Raw genomic sequence first — 15,260 nt, 5'->3', positions numbered from 1 at the left:
AAGTTTGAGTATTTAGCATGACAATAAAATGTATAATATGCCCCTTTATTTCTTCTTCACTGGAATAGAAATCTCTTTACCTGAATGGAATGTCCCTTGAAAAACATTTTTTAACCTATCATGATAGGTTTTTTTTTTTTTTTCAGGAGAAATTAAGATGAAACTTATTTTATTTTTTAAATTATTGTGATAAATTGATCTTTCAAAATATTTGGGGGAATATATACTCATAATAAAATCTGGCTCACATTACACATGAATTAATGTTTAAAAATTGATCACAGCTTCCCATAGCAAAAGAGCTAAATTAAAGCCTAAATAATATTCCTTAGTATTGAAAGATACCCCATACTGTGAGCTGATGCAATAGTGTTGATACAGGTAACTAAAAACTAATTCACCAAGTTTGCAAAATTGAATATTCTATACTCTAGGTAATCTTAATTTTGCTCAGTCACTGGAAATAAGATTATTCTGGAGATGGTTTTTAAATGAAGGCAAGATAGTCCTCCATTTAGGAACATAATTTACTCTCATGAGTAGATAATCTTGTTAAAATATTGTCAGGTTAATTGAAATTGATTTCTGTTTACTAAACATAGTGAATACTAATCAAATATTAGACACTGAGGTGTTAGAGGTATTTAAACCTTTGACACATGCTGTTAGTACTTCATAGAAGGATTTCTTATCTCAGACATCAACATTGCTTTTCATCTTTTTCTTTGAAATATGTAAAGAGAAAATAAAAGGAAATGGACTGCATTATCTTTATTAAATTTTGTCAGTTGGGGATATTTGGGAGAATTTGGGATTGGTTTGGGGGGTGATTATTTATTTTCATTGCTATAAATGGCACATTTGCTTGCATCATTGAGCTCCACATAATAGCTTTTATAGGAGACAGACATTACGAGGCAATTTGAAAAGCAGGTTGAAGATAAAGCCTGAGAGCTCACATGCCCTGGCCTGGTTACTTGGCTCACTTCTGAAGCTTATTCCAAATGGACTATACAGATCTCCTGTGGTACCAGCTCTATGAAGCTTAAAGAAACATTTCCCCTAATACAAAAATAAACCCACCATAATCATTCGTTTTGGGGAAATTTTACAGTTGTTAGTTAACCTGCTCCCTTATGCCCTGCAATATTCATTAGCAGATTTCCTTGTTTATGAGTGATATTATATGGAAATGGTTATGGGAAGCTAACAGATGTAACCACTGAAATAAATTAGAAGGAAAAGTTCTGTGTTTTACAGATGGTTCTATTGAATATGCTGCCCCCACCTTTCCACTTTAACATTTAGTTTTCTTTCAACAGAAAACTTTTCTTTACCGACTATGGGAATGTGGCCAAAGTGGAGCGATGTGACATGGATGGGATGAACAGAACAAGGATAATTGATTCTAAGACAGAGCAGCCAGCTGCACTGGCACTAGACCTAGTAAACAAATGGGTTTACTGGGTAGACCTTTACTTGGACTACGTGGAAGTCGTGGACTATCAAGGAAAAAACAGACACACGATCATCCAAGGCAGACAAGTAAGTACAGTTTGGTTGGAAAATGCAGCTAAGGTAATAAAATGAATGATCTCATCCTAGGAAGAAGACTGAAAATTGCAGTGTTGAAAATTTCTTATGAAGTCAAGCTGCAGTGGGTCATAAAAATTGATGTGTTTGCTATATAGAAGAATGTTCTTTTCATAGTGCACTCCATAATACATGATGGGGGAGGACTTGCTCTCCCTCCTTCCCTCTATTTAAAACAAAAAACAAAAAAAAAAAAAGCACACAAAACAAAAACCAACAGAAATAAATCAAAAACAGCCAACGCAACCAGAAATTCTATGCTAGTAAGAAAGAAAAATGTTAGACTAGGACAGATGTTATGACCTACTTACTAAAAACTAATTTAAGTATTTCATTTGTAAAAACCTGAACTATCATTTGTCCTATGTGGCACTGAAGATATATATATATATATATCTCATATATATATATATGAGGAGGAAATGGCAACCCACTCCAGTGTTCTTGCCTGGAGAATCCCAGGGACAGCGGGGCCTGGTGGGCTGCCGTCTATGGGGTCGCACAGAGTCAGACACAACTGAAGCGACTTAGCAGCATATATATATATATAGCTAATAATGCAAATGGTGGCTCACAGAAGTGTTATTATTATTTTAATATGTTGGATTACTTATATTTTGCCTTCTGAAGTGTTTAAATATTTACTTCCCAGAATAAGAATTTTGTGAAAGGCACCAAGGTCACATTTTTTCTCATTTGTGTTTTTTTTCCTTTGCTGAATTATAAGTTTTTGTAAATAACATTCAGTTAAAATTGAAAAAGATCTCTAAGTGGAGATGTCTTATTCACTAGAATGCTTTTGAAATTCAATTTTATCTCACTGATCTTACTAATTTCATGTGAAATTCTCATTCTATAGAACTTCAGTAAGTGGCTTTCTTTGCTTTCTTCTATAATGCAAGGTACAAATGCTATGTAATTTTCATGTCAAGTTACTTTTCCTTTATAATCAGCATTTAACAATGAAATATTTTCACTTCCTTGGCAGATAAACAAATGCACTAATCTGATCTGGGTGTCTAAAAAAATGCATCCAATATTAAAAGTGAGGCCACTTATTTTTCTCTCACCTTCAACTGCCCTCAAAATCTTGATTTCTTTGGCCATCTTTAGTTATGACCTTAGAGCACCTAGTCTCTGAAATGATTATGATGTACCTTCTTTGGTGTACATGTAATTGAGATTTCACACCATGAAACAGGATGAGGAATTCAAATGATCTTCCCCATGGCTACTTTTAAAAGGTTTTTTTCTTTTTTAATGTCTGAAGTTTTTAATTATCCATTTTTCCCCATTTCTATTGCCTGTGTTCTGCTGGTTCCCTAAACATATGTTTAGTCTGCCACTAAGTATTCCAACATAGATAAAATTTTGTAAGAATTTGTCCTGTAATCAGAATGGCCTGTATACCACACCTAGTTCCTCCCACCTCTGCTGGGGATAGTAAGCAGAATAGCACTGTAGGTACTTTATGGTAAATAAATCCTTCTGAAGGCAAGCAGGGAGGCAGAGAGTAAAATTTGATCTTTATTGTAGTAACATGTTTTCTACCCTCATCAATTGCCACCTCTATAGTCATGCTTTCTCTCTTGGACTGTGGATTGGCAACTGAGTAGACAGCAATGTGGGTATGCCATGACCTCACACTTCCAGATGGTTGGTCCCACACTTAGAGCAAAGCATGGATAAAATAAATGGAAATTAATGGAAGACTTTAGCTTGTTTATAACTTTTATAGGAAAAACGTATTGCCCAAATCAAAATTGGGTTTTTTATATATATATATATCATATTCACTATATATGTGTATATATATGTACACATATATAGTGAATATGATGTCACTTATGCAGAAAATATTATTGATAAATACACACATTCCTTCCTTTATGACACGCGGTTTAGTAGCTAAGTCATGTCCAACTCTTGCGACCCCTGAACTATAGCCCCCAGGCTCCTCTCTGTCCATGGGATTCTCCAGGCAAGAATACTGGAGTGGGTTGCCATTTCCTTCTCCAGGGGATCTTCCCAACCCAGGAATCAAATCTGGGTCCCCTGCATTGCAGGTAGATGATTTACCAACTGAGCTATGAGGGAGGCCCTCCTATGACACTTACTGGGGACCTTATGACACTTACTGGGGACTAATACTAACATAAAAAGTGATTACTGAAGTTTTAACATAGAATGATTCTCTCCCTTAATTTCTAATTTGTTGCCTAGACATGAAGAATTAAAATATGTCCAAAAACAATATGAAAAACCAGTCTTCTTTTAGTCAACATCTTACATGAGAGGATCACAAATTATAATGAAGGGTCATGTAAGCTAGGAAGATAGCAAATCAAACGAACTAGCAAGATTTCCTAAGTACAAATGTTTGTGATTTTGTTCTATAATTTTTTTTAATAACAAATCATAGATAACTCTCAAATTCTCTTAACTAAAAAATCTATAATAAAAAGTGGACTGAAAGTGCAATATAATGCCAAAGAATACTGACAAATGCTTTTTCATCAAAATCTCTACAGCAATCAATTGATAGATCTACCATACCCTGGTCCAGAACCATTTTAAATTAAATATAATACAAGGAATTCCCAAAGGCCTTGCACCTAGCAGGTGCCCTGTTGTATGAGAAAATCAGTATACTCATTCTTCCTTTGCTTTACTGGAAGCTTTCCATCAATTCAAGAAGTCTATTCTTACCCATAATCCCTAAGACATCTGCCAAGTAGGAAAGTTATGCTGTTAACTGTGAAGTGTCATGGAGAACAGTAAACACTGCTATTCTCATATCACAGAGTTTCATGTTCATTATAAATAGACTTTAGAAAGAATGCAATTTCTGAGTAGAGAATGCTGACATATTATTTATAATTGTTCTAAATATATGATTTCATTGTTTATTAATTTCCATGCTGGGAATAGTAGTGTAACCTGTATTTTTTTTAAATGGGATTTTCAAAGGTGCTTTCTCATCAGTCCTTTCATAGGCAAAACCAGGATTTTATAGATTATGTATATCCATGATTATATAAAAAAGTGGCCCACAAAAATATCTCAAATTGTATGTAACAATGCCATAAGCATATTATTGAATATGCTTGAAAGTTTGATTCTCACTAGCCTTTGAAAAGTAGCTACTGAAAATGTTTTCTTCATGAAACATGGGGTTCTTAAGGCAGGAATACTGAAGTGATTTGCCATTCCCTTCTGCAGGGGACCACATTTTGTCAGAATTCTCCACAATGACCGGTCCATCTTGGGTGGCCCTACACAACATGGCTCATGGTTTCACTGAGTTAAACAAGGCTGTGGTCCATGTGATCAGATTGGTTAGTTTTCTATGATTGTGGTTTTCATTCTGTGTGCCCTCTGATAGATAATATAAGAGACTTACTGAAGCTTTCTGATGGGAGAGACTGACTGAGGGAAAAACTGGGTCTTGTTCTGATAGGCAGGGCCATGCTCAGTAAATCTTTAATCCAATTTTCTGTTGATGGGCTGAAGAAGCTGAAGTTGAATGGTTCTGTGAAGATCTACAAGACCTTCAGGAACTAATACCCCCAAAGATGTCCTTTTCATTATAGGGAACTGGAATGCAAAGTAGGAAGTGAAGAAATACCTGGAATAACCAGCAAATTTGGCCTTGGAGTACTGAATGAGTAGGGCAAGGGCTAATAAGAGTTTTGAAAAGAGAATACCCTGGTCATAGCAAACATACTTTTCCAACAACACAAGAGAATATGATACACATGGACATCACCAAATGGTCAACCAAAATCAGATTGATTATATTCTCTGCAGCCAAAGATGGAGATGCTCTATACAGTCAGCAAAAACCAGACTGGGAGTTGACTGTGGCTCAAATCATGTTTGCTTTATTGCCAAATTCAGACTTAAAATGAAGACAGTAGAGAAAACCACTAGACCATTCAGGTATGACCTATATCAAATCCTTTACAATTATACAGTGAAAGTGGCAAACAGATTCAAGGGATTTGATCTGATAGACAGAGTGCCTGAAGAGCTGTGGACAGAGGTTCATGACATTGTACAGGAGGCAGTGATCAAGACCATCCCCAAGAAAAATAAATGCGAAAAGGCAAAATGGTTGTCAGATGAGGTCTTACAAACAGCAGTAAAAAGAAGAGAAGAGAAAGGCAAAGAATAAAGGAAAGATAAACCTATTTGAATGCGAGGTCTAAAGAATAGCAAGGAGAGATAAGAAAGCCTTCCTCAGTGATCAATGCAAAGAAATAGAGGAAAACAATAGAATGGGAAAGACTAGAGATCTCTTCAAGAAAATTAAAGTTACCAAGGGAACATTTCATGAAAAGATAGGAACAATAAAGGACAGAAATGGCATGGACCTAACAGAAGCAGAAGATATTAAGATGAGGTGGCAAGAATACATAGAAGAAGTATACAAAAAAGATCTTCATGACCAGGATAATCACGATGGTGTGATCAATCACCTAGAGCCAGACATCCTGGAATGTGAAGTCAAATGGGCCTTAGGAAGCATCACTATGAACAAAGCTAGTAGAGGTGATGGAATTCCAGTTGAGCTATTTCAAATCTTGAAAGATGATGCTGTGAAAGTGCTTCATTCAATATGCCAGCAAATTTGTAAAACTCTGCAGTGGCCACAGGACTGGAGAAGGTTAGTTTTCATTCCAATCCCAGAGAAAGACAATGCCAAGGAATGCTCAAACTACTACACAATGGCACTCATCTCACATGCTAGCACAAGAGTGTTCAAAATCCTCCAAGCCAGGGCTCCACAGTATGTGAACCATGAACTTCCAGCTGGTCAATTGTTTTAGAAAAGGCAGAGGAACCAGAGATCAAATTTCCAACATCTGTTGGATCATCAAAAAAGCAAGAGAGTTCCAAAAAGCATCCATTTCTGCTTTTTTGAGTATGCCAAAGCCTTTGACCATGTGGATCACAACAGACTGTGCAAAATTCTTCAAGAGTTGGGAATACCAGACCACCTGACCTGCCTCTTGAGAAATATGTATGCAGGTCAGGAAGCAACAGTTAGAACTGGACATGGAACAGACTGGTTCCAAATCAGGAAAGGAGTATGTCAAGACTGTATATTGTTACCCTGCTTATTTAACTTATATGCAGAGTCCATCATGAGAAATGCCAGACTGGATGAAGCACAAGCTGGAATCAAGATTGTCAGAAGAAATATCCATAACCTCAGATACGCAGATAACACCATGCTTATGGCAGAAAGTGAAGAAGAACTAAAGAGCCTCTTAATGAAGGTAAAAGAGGAGAGTGAAAAGTTGGCTTAAAACTCAACATTCAGAAAACGAAGATCATGGCATCTGGCCCCATCTCTTAATGGCAAATAGATGGGGAAACAATGGAATCAGTGAGAGACTTTATTTTTAGGGCTTCAAAATCACTGCAGATGGTGACTGCAGCCATGAAATTAAAAGATGCTTACTCCTTGGAAGAAAAGCTATGACCAACCTAGACATCACATTAAAAAGCAGAAACATCACTTTGCCAAAAAGGTCCATCTAAATCAAAGTTGTGGTTTTTCCAGTAGTCATGTATGGATGTGAGAGTTGGACTATAAAGAAAGCTGAGCACCAAAAAAATTGATGCTTTTGAACTGTGGTGTTGGAGAAGACCTTTGAGAGTCCCTTGGACTGCAAGGAAATATAACCAGTCCATCCTAAAGGAAATCAGTCCTGAACATTCATTGGAAGGACTGATGCTGAAACTCTAATACTTTCGCCACCTGATGCGAAGAACTGAGTCGTTTGAAGAGACCCTGACGTTGGGAAAGATGGAAGGTGGGAGGAGAAGGGAATGACAGAGGATGAGATGGTTAGATGGCATCACCAGCTCTATGGACATGAGTTTGAGTAAGCTCTGGGAGTTGGTGATGGACAGAGAAGCCTGGTATGCTGCAGTCCATGGGATTTCAAAGGACTGAGCGACTGAACTGAACTGAATGAAACATGAATACAATTCTCCCCATACATTTTAAACTGCTTTATCTACTACTGCATAATGTATTATTTTTATAGAGAAATTTATATTAGTGAAATGTTGAATTCTTTGAGAAAAAATAAATGATAATATGCTCATGACTCTCCTACTATGGGGGTTTTCCACAGTAGTAAAAGCAATTTTTTTTTCTTTCAAGTTGAAAGCAACATAATTAAAAAATCATAGTTATTTTTGCGCCTTTTTATAGGTCAAACATCTGTATGGTATAACTGTGTTTGAAGACTACTTATATGCAACTGATGCTGATAACTTCAACATCATAAGGATAAACCGATTTAATGGTAGTGATATTCATTCATTAATTAAAATGGAAAATGCTAGAGCAATCCGAATCTATCAAAAAAGAATTCAACCAACAGGTAAGATTCCAAGACTTCTTCATAGCCGTCATAATGGTGAATTGAATGGAGATATGACTCTTGTGCCTTTGTGTGGTGTCAAAGTGGGTGAGCCATAAATTCTCTGTTTTGATAGCAAAAATGTACATGTCTGCATGATAAAATATAATAGAGCTCCCTTCCAAAGTCTAAATGACAAATTGTTCAGTTCCTAGTGGATCATTTCTACAGCCATAGAATTGAAATGATGTCTGGATTTAAATTCAGGAAGGAACGTTCACTCTTGATGTATGTATACAGAAAACTCAGATGCTGATGCTAGAGTTTTTATTTTATCATTCTAGGAGACAACCTTCAAGTCAGGTGACTTTCTTGCAGTATCTGTCTAGTTTTTATTTCAGTCACTTGGGGGTCTCTTGATTAACTTCCCAACCATTCCTTAACACAAGTTAATTCAAAATAATTTTTACCAAGAAGGCTGCAACATTGCTAAGTATCCCTGAAAAATTATTTTGCATTGTAAGTTAATGATGCTTGTTCATCAATACAACGTAGGCTCAATTATATAGAGAATAATGTAACATACAAAACTACCACCCGAATTTTCATTATCTTTTTGTGCTTCAAATTAAAACTAATTTAGAATTATTTATCTATTAACATAAATTCAATTTAGGCAAAGTATTGTTACACATATGTTTTCAGGAAATTCAGAGTTGGGATTCTGTAGATAAAGGTTTAAATTTGGTCTTATTAATTTACCAATTATTTTTTGATCATTTATTAATACTATGTGCCAGGAACTATTTTATGTACATTGAGAATACAGCTGAGTAAAACAGACTAAAACATTATTTCCCTTATAAGATTTGCATTGTTTCAAAAAAAATACATAATATTTTTCTTTTAGAGTAAGTAAATTATTATATTAGAAGATAATAAGTGCTATGGAGAGAGAGAAAGTAGATGAGTGTCATGAATAGGATTAGTTTACAATTTTATATTTAATGATCAGAGGAAATTGCATTGAAAGATAAAATTGCATGAAGACTTGGAGTAATTAAAGAAGAGAGACAGGTAGAAAGATCAGTCAGCTCAGTTGTGTCCAACTCTTTGTGTCCCCATGGGTTGCAGCACCTCAGGCTTCCCTGTCCATCACCAACTCCCAGAGCTTGCTTAAATTCACGTCCATCAAGTTGGTGATGCCGTCCAACCATCTTATCCTCTGTGGTACCCTTCTCCTCCTGCTGTCAATCTTTCCCAGCATTGGGTCTTTTCCGGAGAGTCTGTTCTTCACATCAGGTGGCCAAAGTATTGGAGCTTCCGTGAGGAAGAGCATGCTTGGATAGTGGATAGTTCAGTGAGCAGTAAGGAGACCCATATGTCTGAAGAAGAGCAAACACAAGGAAGAAAAGCAGGCAATTAAGTTGGAAAAATGAAGGAGAACAATAACTAGTAGGGCCCCACAGACAGTTATAAAAAAGTTTGCTTATACTTTGCATGACATGGATAGTCCTTAGGTAGAGGAGTCTCAAAACCTGACTTAGTTTTTAAAGAAACCAGTAGGGTTGCTGTGTTGACAGTAGGCTATGGGGAACAAAGATGGAAGGTTAGAGATGACAGTGGATTGGACCAAGATGATAGCAGTGAAAAGTAGACTGAGGATATACTTGAAGGTATAACCAACAGGCTTTCCTGATGAATTTGATATGAGTTGTACATTTAAAAGAGAGACAAAGGTGATGACAATGTGTTGAGCTGAGTAATTGGAATTACCAAGTTATTTTTGAGATTTAGGAAAACTAAGTTTGGAGCTAGTTGGTGCAAATAACATATATATATATACACACATATTATTTTGAGTGCCTGTCATAAATTCAGGAGGAGATATCAAGAAGCTATTTGAATATACAAGACTAGATTTCAGGGGAAAGTCCTAGCTAGACATAGCAATTGAGCATCATTGGCATATACATGACAATTTTTTTCCTTTTAAAAGAAAGTAAAATGGATGTGATCAGCAAGGAAGTAACTATATATTGGCCATTGGATTTAACAGTGTGAAGCTTGTAGGGATCTGACAAGTGCAATTTTGTGGTGAGGAGAATGTCTGGTTAGAACAGATCTGAGAAAGGAAAGAAATAAATTGTACAAAATGAGCATGGATAACTTTGAAAAGTATTGATATTAGATGAAGCAGGGAAATGGGGAGCTGATTAAAGGGTTGCTTGGGAATTAAGATTAAAAGTAGTATTTTCCCTCCAAGATGCAGAAGCAATGGCAGATTTATATGCTGATGGGCATGATCCAAAGGAGAGAGCAAAAGTAGTGAAGAAAGTGAAAAAGTGCAGACTTGCTAATTAGCTGACAAAAGATGTTCTCTAGTGTAGAAATGGGGTGTGATTGGAAAGTAAAAGCAATGCTTTTGGGCAAAACAGATAGTTAAACTACACTACAGCTATCTTTTCATTTGTAGAATGTGGAACATAAAAAGCATAGCATAGTTTTCAAAAGCACATAAGTTTTAATATTAGAAAAAAAATTATTGTATTATTCATCACAATTCCAAGTGGTGATTAAAAAGAAATGTACTTACAATCATATAAAAATCTTACTGATTTTATTCCTTTTTTCTTTGACCTGTGTTTCTTTTTCTCATCTTCTCCGCCTAGTGCTTTTCCTATTTTTTTTTTGTTCTGTTTTGTTTTTCTCTAATTTCTACACTCATGAAATATTCTACTATTCCATAATACCTACATGCAAACTCAACCTTCTCCTTTAACAGTTACAATGCACACACACACACACAATTCATGTGTGGGAAGGTTCTCCAAATGACAATGAACACAAAATTGAAAAAAAAAAATGAATTCAGCACTTCTCAATAAAGGTGATCACTGAATCACATTTATTCTAGTTTAGTATGCTTGTGTGCTTAGTCATTCAGTCATGTCCAACTCTTCGCGATCCTCTGTCCATGGGATTTTGCAGGGAAGAATACTGAAGTGAGTTTCCACAACAAACTGTGGAGATTTTTTAAAGAGATGGGACTATCAGACCACCTGACCTGTCTCCTGAGAAGTCTGTATGCTGGTCAAGAAGTAGCAGTTAGAACCGGAAGGAGTACATTAAGGCTCTGTATTGTCACCCTGCTTATTTAACTTCTATGTAAAGTACATCATATGAAATGCAGGACTGGATGAAGCACAAGCTGGAATCAAGATTGCTGGGAGAAATATCAATAACCTTAGATACGCAGATTACACCACCCTTATAGCAGAAAGTGAAGAAGAACTGAAGAACCTCTTGAAAGTGAAAGAGGAGAATGAAAAAGTTGGTTAAAACTCAACATTAAAAAGACCAAGATCATGGCATCTGGTCCCATCACTTAATGGCAAATAGATGGGGAAACAATAGAAACAGAGACTTTTTTTGCACTCCAAAATCATGGCAAATGGTTACAGAAGCTGTGAAATTAAAAGACACTTGCTCCTTGGAAGAAAAGCTATGCCAAATATAGATAGCATATTAAAAAGCAGAGACGTTACTTTGCTGATAAGGGTCCATTTAGTCAAAGCTATGGTTTTTCCAGTAGTCATGTATGGATGTGAGAGTTGGACCATAAAGAAAGCTGAGCACCGAAAAATTCTTTTGCACTGTTTTGTTGGAGAAGACACTTGAGAGTCTCTTGGACTGCAAGGAGATCAAAGCAGTCAATGCTAAAGGAAATAGCTGAAATTCTAATACTTTGGCCTGATGCAAAGAACTGACTCATTTGAAAAGACCCTGATACTGGGAAAGATTGAAGGCAGGAGGAGAAGGGGACCACAGAGGATAAGATAGCTGGATGGGATCACCAACTCAATGAACATGAGATTGAGCAAGCTCCAGGAGTTGGTGATGGACAGCAAAGCCTGGCGTGCTACAGTACATGGGCTTGCAAAGAGTCAGACACTTAGCAGGGTCAGTCAGTCAGTCACTAAGTCTAATAGTGGATTATTTCAGAAGAAATCCTTTTCTGCTTTAACTACGAACCGGGGTTATTTTAGCAGTATTTTTTTGTATTTGTCACAGATATGTATTTTTTTTAAGTGTGATAAACATGTACCAAAAAATCATGTTACTTTTATTTGGTTTGCATGTTCACAGGTTAGATTAATATAAAAGCATTTTACCTCTTACAATTTTTTTTAAGGTAGCCTTAGGAGTATTTGGGCAAATCCCTACCTTTCATGGGGTTTAAACTCTTTTCCAATTGATTATGATATGATATAGTTGGGTAGATAGATTATTTGTCTAGAATTCCCTCTTATGTGCTGTCAAAGTTTCAACATACTGATGCATGTAATTATATCTCCTTTGGAGAATTTCAAGCATGCTGTTTTTCATTTGTTGTAGTCAGAAGCCATGCGTGTGAAGTGGATCCATATGGAATGCCAGGGGGATGTTCACACATCTGTCTTCTCAGCAGCAGTTACAAAACACGGACCTGTCGCTGCAGGACTGGCTTCAACTTGGGAAGTGATGGCAGGTCATGCAAAAGTATGTTATTGAAAATCAAACATTTGCCGGCAGCTAATGCTTCAGAGCAGGATTCTTAGTATTAATTAGGAGCATCAACGTCAGTTAAATGTGAGCTATCACAGGTCAAATTCGCTGTGAAATGTATACTAGACATTTTTCTCAAAATCAATATTTAGGTTTATTTTTTCTTTTGTATGTGCATGCTAATGTGAATGAGAAACCTAATTGGACTGTAAAGTCACTAAATTTATGGATCTTTGGGAAACATACTTTAGGGAAGATTTTTAGGAAATCCTTTCCTTAATTACCTAAAAAATGTTTGTGATCTAATAAGCCTGAATTATTGGTTGGCCAGATTTTCTCTTTTCTGAACCAAGATGCTGCTTCTAATAATAGATGTGTTGTTTAGTCCAACAGAAATCCACATAAAGTAATACTTCACCTTACCAGCATTGGGGGGTGAAATTTATTTTATTATTTCGTTTTCCATGTAACCAGAGCTATACTAATTAAATATTAATCTTTTTAATAATTTTGTTGAAAAGCTTTCTAGTAGCTAGACCTTTGTTTTATTTCTGATATATGCCAAAAAATTTCATTGTTCTTAATTGTTCATAATCAGATATAGTATTAATGTTCCTCATAGAGATGGTATCCATGTCGAGACTATCAGTCTATTTCCCAAATACCATAATTTTTAAGGTTATGATGTTTGCTTTTTACAGTGTATATTTAATTGTTCTTAACTTTTGTTAAGTTTAAATTTTGCACAAGTATAATTAAGGTCTTCATAATCAGATATAATATTAATATCCCTCATAGAAATGGTATCCATGTTGAGATTAACAGTCTTTAAATGTTTTCCCAAAACCATATTTTTTTATGTTTATCTCTCTTTCATCATGACCTTTTTTTTCTGTCTGTTCTCTGTTTCTGTGGTCACTGTCCTGCCATCTCTTTCTTTCTTGCCATTGGCTTGCTAAAGATGGTGAGATGAGACCTCTAAATTTATTATAATTTTAAATCTAAGTGGCTAGAATTCATAGCATAAGTACTGTTAAATTAAGAACCCAAAAGGCTTAACTGTGATAAAATATATGCATTTTTGTACTGTTTAAAATTTCTAACTTTGTAGCAAATGCTAGGAATATTATAGTGACACCAACTCTGATGTTCACGAAGTCCTCTAGATAATTGAAGACACTGTGTCCGAAGCCTCAAGATAGGAGATGTGTATGTGTGTGTGCATGTGTGTGTGTGTGTGTAACCAGCCTTTAAGCCACTCTGGTCACCACTTGGAAAGTGATGGCATGTTATACAAAAATATAAACATGTACACTTATGCGTATATAAATATACATGCATGTGTAGGTGTGCATATACATGTTTGTTATATGGGAAAACCAAACCAAAAGCCCCTCTTCCTTTCCTCTTGATATACACGAAAGAAAAAGACTGATGTGGAAAAGTTGCGTCGTGTTAAGTCGCTTCAGTCAGGTTCGACTCTTTGTGACTCTGGACTGTAGCTCTCCCGGCTCCTCTGCCCATGGAATTTTCCAGGCAAGAATACTGGAGTTGGTTGCCATTTCCTCCTTCAAGGGATCTTTCCAACTCAGGAATCCAACAGCCTCCTTTATGTCTCCTGAATTGGCAGGTGCATTCTTTATCAGTAGTGCTCCTGGGAAGCCCTCAATCATGGTAAATTAAATTAACATTTAAATGAATAGAAACAATAATATCTATTTTAAGCAGAAAGAATCAAACACAGATAGGTACTTAAAAAATCATTGAGGTGCCTGAAGCAGCAGCTTCTAGACTGACTCAGGGATTTTCCTTTTATAGCCACCACAGATTAGCCTGGCTTAAGCTGAAACATCTACCACCATCAGAAGCTAGGGCATCAGGAGGCCACCAATGGCAATGATAACTTCAAAAACACCATTTTAGCTGAGTTCTACTGACTAAGAAGTTTGCAACATAACTATTAGCTTCAGAAATTAAATATACTGGCAAACAAAACAAAGCACAATCAAAAGAAGCCTTTTTCCTTGCCACTTGATATACACAATAGAAGATTAATGTAGAAAAATTCAGTTTCCCCATTAGATGAATACCAGCAGAAGCAGCCAAATATGGTCTCATTTTCACATTCCAAACTCAAGTTAGTATATCTTGTACTAACTCAACTTGGATTTAGGTACTTAAATAAAAATTAGAGCCATGGCTATATTAGTGTCTGAGGAGTGTAATTTTTAGTTTTCAATTGTTTATAATAGAAGAAAACACATTAGAAGAAAGTTAAGGTACCCAGTGATTGAAAAAAACAAACAAACAAACTGAATAAAACAATAGGAAAACAGTTACCATTTTTGTTTAAAATATGCATGTACATGTACACATGTATTAAACTGATTAGGTCTACTGATTACTAATTAATGCATCAATTAAAAATAAATATATGTTAGCAGAAATAAATGTTAGCAAAAATGAGTATTGAGAAACCAGTGTTCTTATGCATCACTAATAGAACTGGAAAATCTATATATAATATAATATATTATATATTATAAATTGATATCACTATTGGAAAGACATTTGATAATACATACAAAAGACACAAAACTGATAACATCCTTTAGCATCTACTTTTGACTAAAGAAATCCATTGTAAATGCATGTGTGATAACAAAACCCCAGAAACCATCTAAATATCCTACAATAGGTAAGGAGCTGACTATATTATATTGCCTCTCTAACAAT

General features: G+C 35.7%; 1 protein-coding gene across 1 annotated transcript in view; it reads left to right on the top strand.

Annotated features, from left to right (window-relative positions):
• The window catches only part of LRP1B (LDL receptor related protein 1B), a 2,178,569-nt gene that overhangs the window by 1,216,732 nt on the left and 946,577 nt on the right, over positions 1-15,260 (top strand). The window contains exons 8-10 of the mRNA XM_086368415.1: positions 1,323-1,545; positions 7,826-7,997; positions 12,375-12,518. Coding sequence (XP_086224541.1) covers positions 1,323-1,545; positions 7,826-7,997; positions 12,375-12,518 — 539 coding nt within the window. The remainder of the gene's footprint in view (positions 1-1,322; positions 1,546-7,825; positions 7,998-12,374; positions 12,519-15,260) is intronic.

Source organism: Bos grunniens, chromosome 2 (genome assembly GCF_055505025.1).
Source record: "Bos grunniens cultivar Pamir isolate PY7600 chromosome 2, Bosgru_T2T1.0, whole genome shotgun sequence".
Lineage (NCBI taxonomy): Eukaryota > Metazoa > Chordata > Mammalia > Artiodactyla > Bovidae > Bos > Bos grunniens.
This window is presented reverse-complemented; position numbering and strand designations above follow the sequence as displayed.